This window comes from Liolophura sinensis, chromosome 10, assembly GCF_032854445.1.
Source record: "Liolophura sinensis isolate JHLJ2023 chromosome 10, CUHK_Ljap_v2, whole genome shotgun sequence".
NCBI lineage: Eukaryota > Metazoa > Mollusca > Polyplacophora > Chitonida > Chitonidae > Liolophura > Liolophura sinensis.
In genome coordinates this window covers 31,173,361-31,193,961 of record NC_088304.1, presented here as the reverse complement: position 1 = coordinate 31,193,961, position 20,601 = coordinate 31,173,361, and the positions used below count along the sequence as shown (strand labels likewise).

Here is a 20,601-nt window from a genome sequence, read left to right as displayed (position 1 = left end):
ATATGGGGCTCCCTTTACGGCAAACGTGGGTTTGACATTTTATACAAAAAGTTAAAGTTGATCAGTTGCAGTGTGTAAGGAAAGATATTGTCATTATGTGTGAAGTTTATCGTTCTACGTTTGAGATGGCCATGCCTCTTATTGCTGATGCTGTTAAAAATGCAGCGTTTGTTGGTGAGTGTGGAGAAATTAGGGTATTCTGATAGCTGAATACTGCAAGACATTCTGTACACTCTCCAATCATTAGTTATGAATTTGATTTTAATTTCACTTAAGATATTTATTTTTAGTTACCAGATCTGAAATAGATTTAATTCAAAAGTTGGTTGATGTGATGTTTGTTTCTTCCTCAGTGATTGATACAGAGTTCACAGGCTTGGTGTTTTCAGCACAGTCAAAACCCAGGTAATTTGCATGATTCAGAGCTTACAACTTGCAGAATTTAACACAGACATATGGGAGGTTCTCATGGGTAGCTGGCCTGGAGATATATAAGATGGGACATATATAAACTACAGCTTATGCTGGCTTCCTTTCTAGTCATACGTGGGGTCTGCCAGCAACCTGAAGCCGCCACTGTCGCAGAAGTGAAATATTCTTGAGTACATCGTAAAACACCTGTCAAATAAATAAATAAATCTACTAATGTTTTCCTACAAATATTTAAACTGTAGGTCAAATCAAACCATTATTAATGTGGTAATTTCCTGTCTACCCTAACTAGTTTAGACTGAGGAAGTATTTGGATATACTATAAGCATTGCCAATAATATTTGAGTGGGTTACCATACAAAATTGCAATGAGAAGAGGTCATTCGCACCACAATAGGTTCATCGTCACTTCATCGAATGACGGGGTCTCTGATTAGTGGCTGGGTAGCGATGATTATGGTGTATCCAAATATTTCTCAACCTTCTAGCCAGTGTACTTGGACAAAAATCAATCAATCAAATCAAACAAGGCTGTAATTTATTTGTACTCTTCTGACACATTTGCAGTGTCAGTCATTTCTTGCTGTTTGAACTGATCACAGTAATTCAAAATAATTCATAAAAATGTGGAATAAATTAGTGCTATATGTGTGCAGATCTTTGACAGCAATGATCTTGCCACACTACCCAGATGTACAATATTAAAATTCTGGTGAAAGTTAAGGGTATTTTTTGGTGGAAAGTCAAAGTCATTTCAATTTCCCTATGTATTTTCATATATCAACTCTATATGGATGGTTTATTAAGTGCTGAACCCAGAAATGAGAAAATTGCTTTTTGTTTCATAAGTCCTTCAATGAAAACCTGTGCAAAAATTCAGTTTACTCTATAGCTGTGTAGTTTTGAGGGAATTGATAGTCTTCTGGCTAAATTATCTGACAAAAAAATGTTACAGTTCAATATGTAAAGGGATGTCCGCATTCTGTGCTTAATCCACAGGTGTATTTTGTAAGTCTGATTTTCATGTCATGTGATGGTATTTATCCTGACCATGGCTAATTGATAAGTTTTGTTTCATAAGTGAGTATTTGTGTGCCTATCTACCATTAAATAGAATAAACATTTGAATTTCTTTCAGTTTGTTTGATACAGTGGAAGAAAGATATTTGAAGCTGAAGAAAGCTGTCACAGAGTTTATGCCATCACAAATTGGTATGCTTGGTTTTATTTTTCGGTCGTTTTGATTAGTTTCAGTGATAATGGATTGTTACTTTGGTTTAGTTTGTCGCATGAACTGTCCGCATTTAAGCTTCCGACAAGACTTTCGTAATACATCTATGTGTTCATTCATTTGTTTTTGGTTTAACGCTGTGTTCAAGAATTTTCCATTTGAAGATGAAAAAATTTAGGGTCATTATTATTCCCAGAGTAAACCATCAACCTTTAGCAAGTTACTGAAGAACAGGTTTAATCTCCACTGGAATTAATTTAGGTTTCTTTGTAAGTCAGTGTTCAAACCTTGTAAAATTCTCTTTATTCTTTTTACTTTTTTTACTTTTTTATCATTTTTATTGTAGGATTGTCTGCCTTTGTGAAAGTCCCAAATGAAAACAAGTAAGACTGCAGTGTGTAATACATATGTGAAGGAAGCAAAGCAAAATCTGAATTTTGATTTAGATGACTGAAAGACAGAAGGAGAAGGACAAAAAAGAAATAAAATTTATTCGAAAAAACTAATATATAATTAAAATCTAGGAAATACCCCAGCTCAAGTCTTGTCTTCATTTTTAGAAATCGTTCTCTTACACAACCGATTGAGTGATGGTACAGCTATAACTAATGGCTTTAATTTTTATTTCTTGTGCAGGTATATTTCTCATAGCTTCAACACCTATCTATTCCCGCAGTCATTTGGTCCTGTAGATGTCAGATTCTCATGTCAGGTATGTTAAAGACTGGAGCTTATTAAACTTCACACTAAGTTTCCTTCTTTGATCAAATTTCTGCTGTTTTGTTTTGAACGATTTTGTTCTGTGTCACATTGAAGGTGTGGATTTCCTCTCTGTTGGCCAATCAGATAACTGGAAGTGAAGTTTTCAGTGAATGTTAATTTCATTGTTTATCTCCCATCAGCATCTTTACTCTTGACTTAGTGTAGTACACATATACTGTCAGATGTAATTTTAGTTGCTTTGTACCCCTATTCTTACGTACAACTGATATTTTATCCAGAATATCTTGAGCTTTATTTTGTACATTTATATGTATGTCACAGGTTATATTATTACTGCAAAATGTGAAGAGTAGATATATTTGACTACAGATGTTGGTCAAACTTTAGGAGTTTTCAATTTTTTCATTTCTGCTTTTACTTCATGAATAATTTCTTTTACAGGCATCCAGTCTGGAGTTTCTTTCGAAACACAAATTTGATTTTAACAAGGTATTGTATCTTTTGTGTACATGATTTGAATGAATGAACTTTGGTGGACGCTTCTTTAGATTATCATCTCTCATGTTATGCTTGCCATGATGGTGAGCTAACATCTCAAGCTATCTAATGTTTCTCCCTGTTGTCGCAGGTTCAAATTTGCTTTCTGCCAGTTTGTCTGTGGAGGTGATGTTAGAAAGTTGGCTAGGTGCTTGGCATTTGGCTAGGTGCAGTGGTTTCCCGTATGCTCTGTTGTGTTTTCTCGGTTTCTTTTTCCTCCATGCTCTGCCTGATTTCTTTCATTTTTGTTTCCTCAGTGCCCTGTGTGGTTGCCTCCATTTTCTGTCTGGTCTCCTCCATTTGTGTGTCCCATTGCTCCATGTGGTTTCCCCCATGCTCCATGTTGTTTCCCCTATGCTCTGTGTGGTTCCCCCCATTTTTGTTTACTGCATGCTCTATCTGGTTTCATCCATGCTCTGTCTGGTTTCCTTATTCATTATTTCAGATCAAATGAGTCCCAAAAATATCAATTCTGAAAATGTTACCATGTATAATGAATTTGCTGTTACAGTTTGCATACGAAGGAGTCTCATTTCTTAATGAAGTCCAGGAGAAAGCTGTGAAGGCACATATAAAGTCTCAGAGTGTTAATAAAGGGTTAGAGAGGTCTGTTTTCAATTTTTGATCTCAAATTCTAATGTAACGCGCCCATGATTGATTTTTAATGGCTAGGACACACCAAGTATCACTCTCACTGTTCATGGGATCAACAACTCTCATTTGGCCGTTGCACAGACTAACGCTTATTAAAGACCACTTGTATTTCATCTGTGGGGCCTCTGTGGCTGAGGAGGTAGCCACCTGATGTAACTTTGCCCAGTTTTCTCCTGATATAATGCTGGCTGCCATCGTAAAAGTGAAATATATAATCAACCAATCAAATAAATAAATAAATATATAAATATAAATATATACTTGTATGGTGTGCTTGTCTGTAACTCACAGATGGAAAGGTTTGTGAGTAACATGCCAAACGTCATTGGTTTACACTATGCACTCTGGTTTCTTCCACACACCAAAATGATTTAAGGGAAAACCTTCTTGAAAATGTAACTGAACAAAAATCAAATAAATAGATTATTAAAATCTAGTAGTTATGATAATTTCTTATCATTGGTCATTCAAACATTAAATGACTTGTGATCATGTATGATGCCATTTGTATTCCATAAGAGATTTGGATGAGGCGTTGTTGCAGAAGCATTGTTCTCGTGTTGCTGAGTGGCTGGTGCACAAATCTGAGGGAGACACATTCATCCTTGAGAGGGACAAAGGTGAGTACCTGGCCCTCAGGTGAATACCTGGCCCCAGGAAGATTGGTTCATAACTTCAAAACAGTTTTAATTCTGTACTTAAGTTGTGAGTTGTTTCAGAAATTTGTTTTTTAATAGTTAAAGCTGTTAAAAATTTTTGTAACACAGTAGGGCCACACCGAATTACCTCCCTTGAGATCACTCTCCCACTTCAAAAAGGTGTATGTTTGCAGAAAGCTGGGGTGAGGTTGGACCTCTGAGAAAGTGGTTAATGGCAAATTTCCGAGTTAAAGCGACGTAAGCTAGTTGAAGACTTATCTTTAAGACAAATTTTATTTTTGTAAACTTATTCGGAGAGCTCTGGGTAAACATTACGTTTTTTAAAAACACAATTGGAGGCACTTTAAAAATTCTGGTCAAAATATATTCTTAATATACATTGCAGTGAAGATCTTTCGACATTTTCAACTCTTAAAAAGTCTGACATCATCTGTTTTGACATTCTGTCCCTTTTCTCATAGTTTCACACCTCAAAAACTGACCTGGCTTTACATCTAGTCGCTGTTGTGTAGCAAGGGAGGTAATTCAGAGCAGGCCTATTGAAAATTAGTTTTGAGTCAAATATAAGTTTAGGAAAAATGCCACAAGTTTGATTAAGTCTGATTACCCTAAATGGAAGACGGCTTCACGATGCTTGTAATCTGCCTTTACAGGAAAGGACAACTCATGGTTTTCATATGTATTTTTGAAAAAGAACATATTGTTTGTTGTCTTAATATAGTGTATGTAGGCAACCATATCTTAGTTGATGTCTTGTTAGCTAGCTAGATGGCTGTTTCCTGTTTTGAGTATTTGGGCCCAATTACCCTTGTGATTTTTCTGGACCATTAAAGTGCTCAGGCCCGTTGTCAAGAATCCACTGTAAACGAAGCGGCTGCTCCCACAGCTTTCTAGGAAATAAAATTTGATAGTGTTTATCTCATTTGTGATATTCATTTTGCTTGAGATTGTGAACATCATCCTTATTTCATGCCTGAAATTTTTGATTCTGGTATTGTTTAATAATTATTGCTTTTTTTTTTTTTTCGATTTGACTTTTTACAGTCATGTTTAATAGTGCAACTCATCAAATCCCAAGGGATTTGACTCGGTACGAATCGAGACTGACGGTTATCGAATTACATAACAGACACTGTTATGATGATTAAGCCCTTAAGCTTTCAAGCCAGCACACACAGCAGCTGCTGGCTCTGACTTCAGTAACATTGCTAGTGTTTCAGAGATGGAGTTTAATAGTGAGAGGGCTAAAGCTGTTATAGATTGACATTTAATACTGAGTTATACATTCTGATAAATGATTGTTGTTAGATGTATTGATTATTTGTGATTGTATATGATATTTTTGTTGTAATCTAGAATCCAAGCGAGTGGAAACATACCTGCTACAGATTGAAATCAGGCAGCGCTTCCCTAATGTGTGGACAACTGAATCAGGGTTTGGGGATGTAAGACCTTCTTAAGATGGCTCCTAGGCTGTCAAAAGCTTCTGAAGTAATTCTTGGGTGTCTGGAAATGAAATTTACTGGGATTTTTTATTTGAAAAATAGTAAATTTGTGAAATCATGTGGCAAATTTTTGGTGAAATTTGGTGTTCAAGGCAGTTTTTATAGAATATTCAGAACTTGTGATTAAGTACCTGTAAAATGTATGCTTGTTTGAACTTGGACTGGGTATTTATGGAATCTCCCATTCTCACTGCTTGTGGGGCCTTGGGCTAGCAGTTGGCACAGTCAGCTCACATTCACATTGAACACCGATTGTTTTACACCAACATTCAATCCATATCTGTATGATGCACGTGGGAAAGGTCATCAGTCACTTGCTAAAGGTTGGTGGTTTATCCAAGGCATTCCAGTTTCCTTCATACCCTAATTAAAATCTTCCTGCCATCAAACATAAAGTGAAAAATTCTTGAGTATCACATGAAACGACTGTCAAATGAAATAAACATTAGGTATGCATTGTCTAATGATTGGGTTGATTTGTCATGGTTTCCAGATAGTTGTAGAGAAGGTGTCAGCTGAAAGGCGTGAAACTCTAGAGAAGGTGAGAGGAGAGTGTGAAGTGACTGACCATGATAGGTAAGTCTTTAGAGATATGGGGGTAGTGGAAATCCAATGATGAAGTGCTATACATTCTACCCATATGTACAGATACTATTTCTGCATGTTACCATGGAGATGATTATATCTGTACGTGTTATATTGAAGAGACCAGTAGTTATCTAATTCAGAGCTCAAAGGTGCAACATGATTTGTTTGTGTGATATTACAGATTTAGGGCCTGTCATTTTTATACTCCAGCTGCATTTCTGGCTTTCATTCTGTAATAATCATATACTTTTAACCCTGGAACTGTCAAAATATTTCTTTTTTTAATCTGACATTTAGAAGCAGTTGTGGGGAAATGATTTCTGAATGAAGATTTCAGCAATGGACTTGAAACCCTAAAATCCCTTTTGGTTATCACCCTGTGTGTGGTCTTGTCATTACAGAGTACTGAATTCCTTGCTGGGCTGGACTCGGGTTTTCAGGCTGCTGATAGACCATCAGAAGGTGTGTAATCTAACACCTGTATACATGTATTAGCAATCCCGTGGTTTGCTCGGGGTGGGATTATGTAACACTGTCACCATAACCACAGGCCATAGCAGTAATATTAAATCTCTGCAGATGATGTCATGGTGAATAGCAACAGAATGCTAGAAGTTTGCTACAGGTATAATGGTGGTGTGCTAAGCTTGTTTTTAGCTAAGAGGTGAGCTAGTGGTAAATTAGTTGTGAGCTCATGGTTAGACATGAGCTTGTGATGAGCTAATGGTGAGCTGGGAATAAGCTACAGGTGAGCTAATGGTGATCTAGAGGCAAGCTGGTGGTGAGGTTGGGGTGAGTGGGAGGTGAACTAGTGGCAAGTTAGAAATGAGCTTGTGTTGAGCTAATGGGGAGCTGGGAATAAGCTAGAGGTGAGCTAATGGTGAGCTGGGAATAGGTTAAAGGTGAGCTAATGGTGATCTAGAGGCAGGCTGGTGGTGAGGTTGGGGTGAGTGAGAGGTGAACTAGTGGCAAGTTAGAAATGAGCTTGTGGTGATTTAGTGGTGAGGTGGGAATAAGCTAGGAGTGAGCTAATGGTGAGGTGGGAATAAGCTAGAGATGAGGTAATGGTGATCTAGAGGCAAGTTGGTGGTGAGGTTGGGGTGAGTGAGAGGTGAACTTGTGGTGAGTTAGAAATGAGCTTGTGTTGAAGTCATGGTGAGATGGGAATAAGCTAGGAGTGAGCTAATGGTGAGCTGGGAATAAGCTAAAGGTGAGTTAATGGTGATCTAGAGGCAAGTTTGTGGTGAGGTTGGGGTGAGTGAGAGGTGAACTGGTAGCAAGTTAGAAATGAGCTTGTGTTGAACTCATGGTGAGGTGGGAATAAGCTAAGAGGAGTGAGTTAGTGGTGAACCAGTTTCAAGCTATTGGTATGCACATGAAAAGGCATCTGAATGCTGGTTATTGATTCTACGAAGTGATTTGTGGCCGATTTATAATTTAAATATTTAATGTAGTACATAGTTTTAGGCCAATAAGTTCAAATTTTGACGTGTGTCTTATCTATGCACTTATTATCTGTGGGCCATTCCACGTCAAATCAGGCAAAAAAATTTTTTTTGTGGTGACTCTTGGATTTTGATGGAATATTCTTAAACATTCCTTGACATATATGAGGAAGGTTTCCCAAGGTGTAGCCCAAAATTCCAAGTGGTTTTTGAGATATGACCATCTAAAAACACCCTGTAAAGTTCATTTTCAAGAGTCGCAAATAGGATAAATGAATGTTAGCATTTATTCACCTGCCACACTGCTGTGTGTACTCTAAATGAAGTGGGTGATAAATCCTAATTCGTGAACTTTGTTGTATGAGGAAGATCAACATTCATTACAGTGGATGGCTGTCTTAATTTGATTTTGGAGGCAAAACTGTATTTTTTGGGGGCTTCACAAAAAATATAACTGCCCTCAGTGTAGGCCTGGATAAACATATTGCTACTGAAATTCCAACTCTTTCACATTTTTGCAAGGTGTTTATTTAAGCATATTTTGAAGACCTTATTCCGTTTAGACTGATAAAATTATACTTTTTATGAAGGCCTGAAACTGGCAAATCCAACCAATGTAGTTTTATCTCCAAAGTCTAATTATTAATGTGCATAAATTGCACTGAAAGTTATTCTTTCATATGTGAAAAGTTTGAGGAATTATGGTAGCAGGTGAAAAGGTTGAACAACGGTGAAAGGTCTGTCAGCAACCTGTGAATGGTCATGCGATTTCCAAAGACCAGTTTCCTCCCACCATAATGCTGGCCGCCGGCATATATGTGAAATATTCTCGACTATGGCGTAAAACACCAGTCGAATAAATAAAAAGGTTGAGGATTTATGACTGGCAATATTGGGGATTGGTACATGGTAAGGTGTATGATTCTCAGCCATTTGCACACAAGGTGCAGGTGTTCCTTTGTGTATACAAAAATGTAATATTTGATCAATGAATGTGTGTGTTACTTTTTCAGCCTCTTATTGGACACAACATGCTGATGGATCTCATGTTTCTGTTTGACAAATTTTACAATCCATTGCCAGGTAAGTGTCCGGTCTAGAGGGAGGGGAACTCACCTTGTTTGACAGAGAATTGCGTATATGATTTCCAGCTGTCACAACTTCATTATTTATGGTATTCAAACCTTCACTCTGCAATATCCTCTGTTCTATTTATTATTTGTAATTTGATAGTATTGTTATTATTTTGTGTATTTCAACAAGGAAAGCAATATTTTTGGCTGTAGGCTTTCAAAGTCTTAATAGCATGACATCATAACAGGACATCTTGTGTGACGTTATGTCATGTTGCGTCATGTATGAATAATTAAAATTGACTGAACATGCATTATGACAACCCGCTGAGGGCAGATTGGAACGTCATTGAGCTAAAGGTTTCTTTTTCGATTTCATAGCGCCTAGGTGTGAAATATCCAGATGTAATAACAAAAGTGATATCTAACTGAATAATGAAATCTTTTTATCTCATCTGCTAGGAAATCTTTAAACCCAATTTGTAAAGCTCTTATTGGACAATAAAAGCTATTGTAATGCTACAATCTTGTAACTACCATCTGCACAAGGTTTGTAAGTGTACATCGTCGCGTGTGTTGATATGGCCATTTGGGGAAACGCAGACTTTTGACATCATTTTCTTGTTTATGTTGGTATACAATAATGTTATTTTGTTACGCTTGTGTGAAGGCATATTTCAGATTATTATATACAGTATTATATACAGTCGTGTTTACTGTATTTCACCTGAAGCAATTTTCAGGTGACACAGTTTGTTTCAATCTCATTGTTTCATTCACCTTATAGTGCGACGTAAGAGAAGTCGCATTTGTGAAGTTGATTTCTGATCAGATAAACTCATTTTAAGTGCGTTTGACTGGTCAAATTTTAGGTGAGGTAGAGTCATTCAGCTTGTGCTTCTTTCATCTTGTAGATAGCTACGGTGCCTTTAAAAAACAGTTACATGAGCTGTTTCCTGTCCTGTTTGACACTAAACACATTGTCTTGTCTTCAAAGGAGGTAAGCATGAACCTGTTCTAATTTATTTTAATTTTTGGCTTTCTCTTTTTATATTTATTTACCTAGATCACAGTAAAGCCTGCTTTTTTGTCCATTTGTGTTCACATGGTGTAGCTACTTCCTAAGTTCTGGATTGCATTTGATTAAATTGATCAGTTTGGTATGTTTTGCCATGTTATTTGATAGTGCTGTCACTTATGCAGCAGAATTTTATTTTTGTCATATGGATTACAGGTAACCCTAAGTTTTATGTTAAATAGCAGGTGATTAAAAAAAGGTGACACTAAAATTTTTATTTTTACACTCAAAACAGCTCAGAACATATAACATTATTTTCACATTGTCAATGCGATCCATAACACCAACCCTGGAATTCACAAGTTTAAGTCATTTAATTCTGTTCAAGAAGCGTGATAAAAGCATTCAAGGTCTTTCCTGTCTCCTAATATTTTACCTGTACGTGTATTTCCTCAGATGTTTGAAAACACGGGTTTACTGGAATCGACAGCGTTGAGTGATCTCTACATGGCCTTTGACAGGTAACATTCAGCATCTGTATGTAGGAAACGTTTTGGTTTCTAGTAGTTATGTCCCTTTTCAAACATAAGAATGGGCTAAGAGGTGTTTATATATTCCTATCATATTTCTTTGGTTTGTGCTTTTAGTATACTTGTTGTTACTCCAGTACGGCTTTTATTAGCTGACTGTACTCTGCTGACAACTGTGAGATGGAGTTCTAGCTTTCTGATTCTTTTTTTGCTTAGTTGTCTATGTTTGACACATTCAAACAAAACAGGTGTTTGAGTTTGAGTGTGTGTTAAAGCTATAGGTCAGATCCTTATTTAACAGCGTTAGGTGATTTTTTAAGTTTTGGATTCCAATAAAGTTATGTCCCTTTTCAATCATTATCAGGGGCCAGGAGGTGTTACTGGATAGGATATAAGCTGTTGCCTACACTGTAATACATGTTTCGGTGTATTCTCCTGAAAGCCATAAAATGGGGTTTGCACTTCTTCATTATTCTGTTGTAGCTCAAAAGGAAAATTCCACACTGTGTGTTCTCCTGGAATTGTACATGCAGAGGGATTTGACAGATACAGTAGGTTATCTATCTTTTAGTAGATACAGTAGGTTATCAAGCTTTTAGTAGATACAGTAGTTATCTAGCTTTTAGTAGATACTGTAGGTTATCTAGCTTTTAGCAGATACAGTTGGTTATCTAGCTTTTAGCAGATACAATAGGTTATCTAGCTTTTAGCAGATACAGTAGGTTATCTAGCTTTTAGCAGATACATTAGGTTATCTAGCTTTTAGCAGATACAGTAGGTTATCTAGCTTTTAGCTGATACATTAGGTTATCTAGCTTTTAGCAGATACAATAGGTTATCTAGCTTTTAGCAGATACAGTAGGTTATCTAGCTTTTAGCAGATACAGTAGGTTATCTAGCTTTTAGCAGATACAGTAGGTTATCTAGCTTTTAGCAGATACAGTAGGTTATCTAGCTTTTAGCAGATACAGTAGGTTATCTAGCTTTTAGCAGATACAATAGGTTATCTAGCTTTTAGCAGATACAGTAGGTTATCTAGCTTTTAGTAGATACAGTAGGTTATCTAGCTTTTAGCAGATACAGTAGGTTATCTAGCTTTTAGCAGATACATTAGGTTATCTAGCTTTTAGCAGAGACAATAGGTTATCTATTATTATCAGCTTGAAAATGTAAACATTCAAGCTAAATACTTGAGAATATATATATGTATATATTTTTTTTACTTTGGTTGTGGTTTGTGTCTTATTCAAGAACATTTCGCTTTTACTACATGTACAAAGGTAAGATTTCTGAGTGGAGGAAGCCATCCTTCCTCACCAGACATCTGACGAACCTACAAACTTAAAAGTCTTTGATAAATGTGATTTCAGCAGCAGTGTAAACTAATGTGGTAAGATTGATTTAGTTAAAATTCTTGAATCAGAGATGGCCTGAATAAAACCATATTGATGAATTATTCTTTTGAGTATGATGAGCGGCTGAATGAGTGTATGTGTTGAGAATGGATAGCTCTAAACTACAAAAATCTTTAAAATTTCTTTATAACTTGTAGTAATGTTATTATGAAAAACTTGTTAGACTCCTGAAAAGGCTTTAATGTAAATAGGGTTTTATTGTCCTAACAGGATCCCTGATTCCTCAACTTTTTTTAACATATTAAAGAGCAATTTTCAGAGCCATTTGTGCACATTTTTCGTTTGATTTTAAAGGTAAATGTACATTGGTGGGGTTTGTTGATCTCAGGGCTTTGGGATAAGTATAGGATAATACCATTAGAATTTGCTTGAATATAAAACATCTTGAAAAAAGGTTGATGAATTACAGTAAGTCTGATTACCATATTTGTTAAATATATAAAACATGAAAAGTTGAAATGTTGTGTGTTTGTTTGATGATTTCAGAAGAGCAGATACTACCTCATGAAGCTGGTTCTGACGCCTTTCAATGTGGATATTGTCAGTACATGTAATCTCATTACACATTAAGCTTTTGTCAGTTTGTAGCTTTTTGTGCATTTTGAGTTCTGACAGTCATATCCTTTTAATAAACTACTGAATGGCTGCATTTTACCTAAAGTCTAGCATTTTTCATTTGACACATTTTACTTGATTGTGATTGATTTAAAACACCTTTATATTTTTACATACCAGTCTTGAGATGAAATGCAGTAACTCTGTTAACCAGATTACAATAAGCTGGAAAATCTATTGCTATTAAACCATCAGGTGGTTTTTACTTTTGCTGGCAGTATGCCTACAGTATTGGCATGGGTAAAGACGGTTGTTATGCTCTGTTGATCCTGTAGATTACAGTACTTTATGTTTATGATAGCTTTATATAACCTGTCCTATACTATTTCATCACTGCTGGCGTAACTGTAGGGCGCAGTTATATGTATGAATATATGTTCGGGGTTTTACGTTGTACTTAGCGACATGACGACGACGACAAGGTGTCATTGATAGGTGTGTGTACATACACAGTGTCTTCTTGTGGCAGGGCAGGTCCATGCCACCAAAGTGCCACTAAAGTATCACGCTGAAGACACCAGAGATGACACCCCACCCATTCACATTATACTTACACTGTGCCAACCAGTACTGTTTCCTTGCTCTAAACTCTCAGTGTTGAGTGCCAAGTGAGCTAGCGACAAGTTACATTTTTAAAGTTTTATGTGTGACTTGAACTGGGTTTGATCTCTCCCGACTTTAAGGCGAATGGCCTGGGTTGCACTTCATACATTAAAACATATGACATCAGTATAACCTTGATCTCTATGCAGTTTATCACTCCACTGTTGATAGGTCTGAAATGAATCTGACCACAAAGGTCGAAATCAACTTGTATGTTAACAGTTTTTCCATTTTGGCTCGTTTCTCTTTAGTGTTTCTGAGGCTGGCTCATATTCTACACTTTCGAGATGTCAAGTGAGTAAACACATCATCTGATGTCATCAACAGTGAAAATATATCAAAACAACTGTGAAGAAAAAAAAAATGCAAGCAAAAAAGATTAAAAATTAAAGCTCTTTTTGGCTGATATGTTTTAGATGCATTATACTGGAGAAGAATGGTTTGTGATTTTCTGATGAAGCCGTCTTTATGGGATTTCACTGTAGATTCACAGTATAATAAAACAAGACTGAAGGTTCTCAATGGCATGCCACTGGTGCACAGCTATCTTACTCTTAGCACACTACTAACACAATGTAGGCTGAGGTACCTCACAGGAAAAACCATTGACATGAGGTTGTTCATTTATGTATTTTGAGAACCTTTTTGGCATGGCTATGATTGTAAAACACAGACAAATCAACAAAACAATACGGCAGATTTGAACTCTTTATTGTTAAAGGTAAAGAAAAGTCCTACTGTACCTGTTGAAAAAGTTTAAACGTCTTTTTTGATCACGTTTATTATATATTATCGGCTGAAACAACTGTGACAAGAAGTAATTTAGAGTAGGTGAATAATGAAGAAGTATTGACGGGCTGAAATTTGTGTACTTGAAAAGTTCATAAATGAGAAAGGTATTTACCTCTGGAAGACTGTGAGATAAACAACGGGTAAGTTAACATCAACAAAGGTTGCACCACATTTTTCACAATTCACATGATACTGTAGGACTGTTTAGTGAGAAAAGAGTACGAACAATGAGATTCTTTTTATTCATCCTATTTAGTTTGTGTTTTTCCCCCTTCATGTAGGTCCACAGATGTTGAGCCGTGCTCCTTCAGAGACTACCTCCACTCGCTGAAAAGCTTTCAGAACCAAGTGAACGTCATCAGAGGAACAGTTAATCACCTGGTGAAGTCATTTCCTTACTTTTCATTTTGGTACATGTATGTGCCAAAGAGTTTATGTTTTTGTTTGTCTGTCAGGAACTTCACAGAAATAGTTATGAAGGAATTTTGTATTAGATTTTGTTTTTGAGTACATTTAATCTTTCTAGCTTTCCTGTTGAAATCTTATGTATTTGTGTCAAGTTTTTCTAAGAATATGTAAAATTTGTAAAAATATGTTCGCAGTTCAAGCAAGTATTGTGATGGTATCTAGTCAGGTGTTCTATCATCAGCAGTGACAAAACACTAGAAGATAATTTAAGATAGTTCAGTGTTATGGCAAACTGACGCTTACTCCAATGTATTCATATCCTTAAGGTATTTATGCGCATATTTAATCACAAACATTTATGATATGTTTTAGAATCTTGATGGAGCAGACCCAGTTTCCAGGAGACCTGAACTCATATTTGTCAAGTCAAGGAAGTCTTCCTATTCACTGAGCTCTATTCAGGTTTGTTACAAAGATCCAAAACACATGGTTCCATCATTTTACTTTCGAAGACGAATGAGGCCTCTTGAATCTCAAGCCGCATCTTTTAATAGTCCTCGGCTCCAGAACATTGAGGGGCCCAATCCATCTTCCATCATACTACATAGTGTTTTAAGACATTTCACGTGGATGACTGCTCCAGGTTGGATGTGTGATAACACTTTCATGGTGCTACCAAGGCTGCAGTTATGTCATTCCTAAAAATTTAAAGTTTGACAAAATAAAACTCTTAGTAACTTCTGTATATACCCCCAAATTTCACATGAAAGAATGAGAGGAAGTTGTGACTTCCTCACTTGGCATTCAACAGTAAGGGGATAGTGTAACGACTGGTTGACCCATATCAGTATAGAGGCTTATTCAAGGCGGCTTACTTGCCTTCGGTAAGTCATCTCAGTGAAGCAGCACTAGATAAAAGAGCGGTGGAAATCCATCCTGCAACAAGGAGGCACATTACATACACCCTAAGGATTCCTTCGTCATCATATGACTGAAAAATTGTTAAGTACAACGTTAAACCCCAAGCACTCACTCACTTACTCACATGAAAAAATGTATGGTTTATTTTGTATAAAAAACAACCCAGGGTGATGGTGGCAATATCAGAGATGACACGGCTTTGAAAGTATTTGCAATAATAGCATCCCTTTTCTTTTTCTCGAAGCTTGCAAAGTGGTTCTCTGCCCATGGGTCTGTGGATGTTCGGTTGCTAGGGAAACAAAGGGCTCTGATTGCCACAGGAAACCATCGCTGGTAAGAGAACATTGTGTCAACTGGATTTACTGGCTTTTTTCCTTTCATCCATTTTGTTATCACCAGAAGGTAAAAAAGACAAAATTTAAGAAAAAAATCAGATGATGCTTGTACAAGAGTGCCCTCTTTTCTATCTGTCTCTACATTTAACCAAAGCAAAAAATTTTGTTATTCATTACTAGACTAAATCACAGAGAATTTGTGTTTGAATATTTCGTTTTGTCTTATTGACCACATACTGATATCACTCTACACATGGCAACAGGCTTAGCCAACTCTAGCTCTTATCGGCATGCTGCGACTTTGCTCATCTTCCAAAGAGTGACTGGCTTTGGCAACATTGTAAACCTGTATGTTCAGCGAGATCAAACTTTCCCAGTAGACAGACTGTAATTCTTCAACCTTTTTCGCATGTTTGCAAGGTGTTTATTCAAGCATATTCTGAAGGCATTATTCTGTGTTGACTGATATAATTACACTTTTTGTGAAGCCCTGAACTGGCGAATCCAGTTTTGTCTTTAAAACCAAATCAAAGTCTGACAGTTGCTCTTTCATATTTGAATAGGTTGAGGAATTTGGGAACTGTTGTATTAACAAGAATAAAAGCTGAGTTTGAAAGGAGCAGAAATTCTGAAATGTGGTTTTCCTTATACCAGTTATGTTATAGTCTTTATTCTTTGATTTCAGTGCCAAGGATATCCTAAAAGCCTTCAAGAAGCATGAATTAATTTACGTCACAAAGTACAGTCCATGGAAGCATTCACTTCTCGCCAGGAATGCACTGCTGTGAGTTCATGGTATCTTGAATGTATAGCTGTCTTGTCACTTCGGAGTTGCTTCCCAGGAGTGTGCATGTCATGCGGAACATGACAAGCCTTTTTGACAAACAACTCTCCTCTCTCAATCCATACTCCTTACAGTGCATGCATTTCTCTTTGCTTTTGCTTTACATTGCTGCCACCAAGACAGGTGTGGCTTTTGGAGCCTGTGCCACAAACGTAGGCTTGTTTATTCTTAGCTCACCACAGATGTCCTCATGCGGACCTGGATTAAAGATTTGTTTTATCATATTGTACATACTTTAGATAAAGGGAATGAATGTCTGATCAAAGGTTGAGACTGAGTTTTTGTATTTTCTGACATCACTTCCTGTCTCATCACTGTGACCTTACTGACCTCGGAGTTGTTCAAGATTTCTGTACAAAATTTGCAAGTGGCAGGCTTGTAAAGCGAGCAGAGGAACCAGTCATGCACTGTAAAAATTGTGTATGTAGCAGTTGAGTTTTATACATAAATCTCCTTCTGTGCTTTTGCTTTCATCATGATATGAAGAAATTTATGAAAAAGAAGTACTGCTCTTGTTATTATAAACAGCTTGAAACAAATTTGAGTACAAGAGGGACTAGTTTAGCCTGCTAAAAGTGTGATGCTAGATAAAAGTGCAGTGAAATAAATAAATTACTCTTGCTCTAGTGTTGTCTCAGAGCTATTACCTCAAGGTATACCTAATATTATGCCTCTGTCAGTTCTTGCATGTGTTATGTAAACTGTCGATACCTCTCACATGAGCAGTAGTAGCATCCGCAGTACACCCTTTATTAGCACCCTAGGGTTGGAATCACGCACATTGACATATGTCCTGTAAAATGTGAACTTCTGTTTTGTGCAGGGCAGGTGCAGTGGCCTCTGGTGGAATTTGCCTGTGGATCTTATGGTCAAGCAGAAAATCCAGCTGATGAATAATGCAGTTTTAACGGGTTTTTTTTATTACTTTTATCTTCTTCATATCAGAATGTACATTTAACTGTCGTGTGTTGTTGTGGACAGATATCTAAACCAAAATCAGTTGTCTTGGCAGTAGCAAAAAATAGGATCACATTTCATGCATTTTAAATAAAATTTCATATTCTCATTTAGATAGACAGCAGTAAGAGCTCGGCAGCTAGGTGTCTTGAACTAGAATAAATCCTAAGGATACCTTGTTATTTTACTGTACATGCTTTTCTTCCCTATCAAATCAAATATTGACCAATGACATTTGGTAGGAGAGCTGGCTATCCATTAATGACCGTTGAAAACAGTTGTGAAAGGGAGATGAAATGTACTAGCCAGTGGGATTGTGTGAGAGATTTGAACTAAAGCTGAGAACATGTACCAATTACAGATGCCTGCCCTTTTTAGGTGACATCTTCCCTATTGTAGCAGTACTGTACCATACAAAATTTTTTTTTTTTTACAACAACAGTGTACATATTACAGCTAAGATACATGCTAAAAGAGCAGGCAACTGTTTACCAAAGAAAACAACTGCTTTAAAACAAAAAAAAAAACAATAGTTAATAATCGGTTGATGTTACACATTTTTAATGAATTGGAAGGAATACTTCACAGTAATGGTGCAAACGGTTGTTATTCAAGCGAATATTTTTTAAGTAATCAACCAAGGGTACTTCACGATAATGTTACAATATGCAAGTGGTTGCTATTCGTAGAATTCTGTTCTTAGAATTATGTTTTTAATGAAGTAACCAACAGTCTGTTAAAGTAGTATTACAGTGGTGTTCGATATGAAAAATGTTCTTTGTATTAATGATAGTCTGTAATGTGTAGATAGATTCCTGATATGTTTGTATGAAATAAATTTATATCTTTTGAATATGTGATATGAAAGGGTTCATTTCTTGAAACAAAAACACTAAAAATTTTATGAAAAAATATTGTGTAGAGAACTTTTGAGAACCATCAAGTTATGACAGCATATAGCCACTCACTACTGACTATGCCATAAAGGTGCTGGGTCTGACATGACCAGTTGACCCGGTGTCTGCCGGGTTGGGCAGCATCCCTAGTGACTGGTTGAGGTGAGGCAGAAAGTCTGAAGCCTGGTTGACATGATGTCACTGTGGCTGGGTGAAGTGAAGCATAATGTCTGGTGTCTGGTTGACCTGATGTCACCATGCATTCTGTGACCAGGTGAGGTGTCATGTAAGTATTTTGTGGGTGAGGTGTCGTGTCTGGTGTTTTAGACAGGATATTTGGGTGAGGCGGCAGTAAGAATATTTGTCAGCATAATGTCATACTGGTGTGCTCAATGACAAGTTTGTAAAACTGACTTGTATACACCTTTCTAGGTCTAGCACTGGGTTTGAACCCGGAAGCTTGTTTGTCCCCCCCGGGGACATTGCGCTGTGCTGGCACGTTAACGCTCTCGGCCGCGGAGGCCCATTAATTTCATTGAAGTGTCACTCTTATTTTGCCCAATCAGCCTTGGCCAGTTAGGTTGTGTAGAGGTAAAATGTTACCATGATTAATTAACTCATGTCTTTTTGAGAGTTTAACTTACATTCTGGTATTGCAGTATATCTGAGGAAATGCCCAATTTTGTGCAAATGATTTAAATTTTAATTTCATAGATGCATTCATCTAGACTGTCACATTTGGGATTACATTACACAATATATTGATGTTATACAACAATAAGTTTGCAATTTCTGTATTTTTTATTATTTACTTTTTGCTTTTAAAAATCTTTGTGTTAACACTATTGTCATGTACAATAGCTCAGGGTTGATATTTTACAGGACTATATAACAGCACTCATTAGATATGTGACTCAATTAGTCATCTACGGCTTCTGGTAGCCATACTTCAGGAGTCTCAAAAGTTTCTTGTGTTACTTCAGATATTTACAAACAAATTCCATCTTGTGCGCTCCATAACAAATCTGCAGAGTTTATTATATTATTTGATATGACACCGGCACAAGTGCTAAAAGTTCGCCTGCAGTTGCAGCGAGCGGATCAAGGGGAAATACTCTGTCAGTGAAGCAGGATAACTCTTGCTGAAGGTTAAAAAAAAAAGAAAGTGTCGACTCCGCAAAACAAGTCACACCCCAATAATCGAAGCAGTCGGGCGAGTGTGGTAAGTATGAGAAAAGTCATTTGTGCTCTGTTACATATATCTTTGTAGAGCAAATATTGCGTTGTGGAATCGCTTTTTGCGTCCGTTTTGTTGTCTAAACATGAAAACATGCTTGCTACAACAACAACATAACAACGGTATATGCCAAGTTTTGTGTGATTTGTGTCACCTGGACTAAGTAATATATATCTGTTATATTAGTTCCAGGTGTTACATAGCTGTCAGTTTGACAACACGCCGGCAGATTCACTTGTAATAGTCTCAGAGTTGCGGCTTACTTGCAGTAGGCCTACTGTATTTAGCATAATAACGTTTTCTTCTTCTGTTTCGAGGTAAGTCCCTTCTAATTTCTAGCGGTCTGTTAAATGAAGCATTGACTCTATTCTACCTCCATGGTTAAATATATGTACATCAAATGTATTGTCGAATCAAACCTGCATGGAGGATCAACGTTTACAGGAACTGTACCCAATCAGCATATATTTCAGGGGCCTTGGGAGTTCATGCAGATTTAGGGAAGACAGGGCGGGGACTCACTCAAATTTCAACTTCTAAATGATGTGATAATGCGATAGATGTCGCCGGTGAGTCGACAGACAGATGTATATTCAATCTAACGACAACAATAAAATCATGCCTTTTACCTATGTTAGTTTGTGAGAGCCCCCACCTTGGCTCGTCTATATCTGTGTGGATTTGTAATACACCGGAAATGCTGATAAGAAGCCTGGTAGACTGTGAGAAATCAAATATCCATATAGGTCAATGTGGTAAACATTAGAATGCTTTTTATGTGTTTTGTATTGTTCACCTACAATAAGGCCTAAGGCATCAACGAACAAGATAAATATCAGATCAGGAGATAACTGTCCCTCTACAGTGTTTTGACATTCTTAAAACATGAGCAGATAAGGCCACCTGCATTTTTTGTCCAGTGTATTTATGGTAGGTTTGGGAACTACATTCCCCTGTTAAGATTAGATCACTAAACACAGATCAAATGATTAAATAATAAATTCAGATAAAAAGAGAAGTAAAAATTATTAAGAAATAGCACTGAACTATCCTGCCCAATAGCAAAAGATGTCTTAGTATTTTTCACAAAACTGAAATCCTTTTTTGATATTTTTTCAGCTGTTTTCCCTCATCTTTTTCTTGTTATAAAAACTTTCATCAAATTTTCTGTTTTAATTAAAAA

The 20,601-nt window shown here is 36.7% G+C and overlaps 1 protein-coding gene across 1 annotated transcript; it reads left to right on the top strand.

Annotated features, from left to right (window-relative positions):
* Window positions 1-42: 42 nt before the first annotated feature.
* LOC135477108 (poly(A)-specific ribonuclease PNLDC1-like) lies at window positions 43-18,138 on the top strand. Its single transcript, XM_064757261.1, has 22 exons — window positions 43-174; window positions 354-405; window positions 1,571-1,644; window positions 2,010-2,046; window positions 2,300-2,375; window positions 2,828-2,875; window positions 3,435-3,529; window positions 4,097-4,197; window positions 5,593-5,681; window positions 6,235-6,317; window positions 6,731-6,791; window positions 8,788-8,857; window positions 9,762-9,847; window positions 10,322-10,386; window positions 10,879-10,946; window positions 12,297-12,350; window positions 13,280-13,322; window positions 14,102-14,201; window positions 14,601-14,690; window positions 15,394-15,482; window positions 16,170-16,268; window positions 17,152-18,138. The coding sequence occupies exons 1-22, from the start codon at window positions 96-98 to the stop codon at window positions 17,216-17,218; spliced, it is 1,626 nt and encodes a 541-aa protein (XP_064613331.1). The 5' UTR covers window positions 43-95; the 3' UTR covers window positions 17,219-18,138.
* The last annotated feature ends 2,463 nt before the right edge of the window (window positions 18,139-20,601 follow it).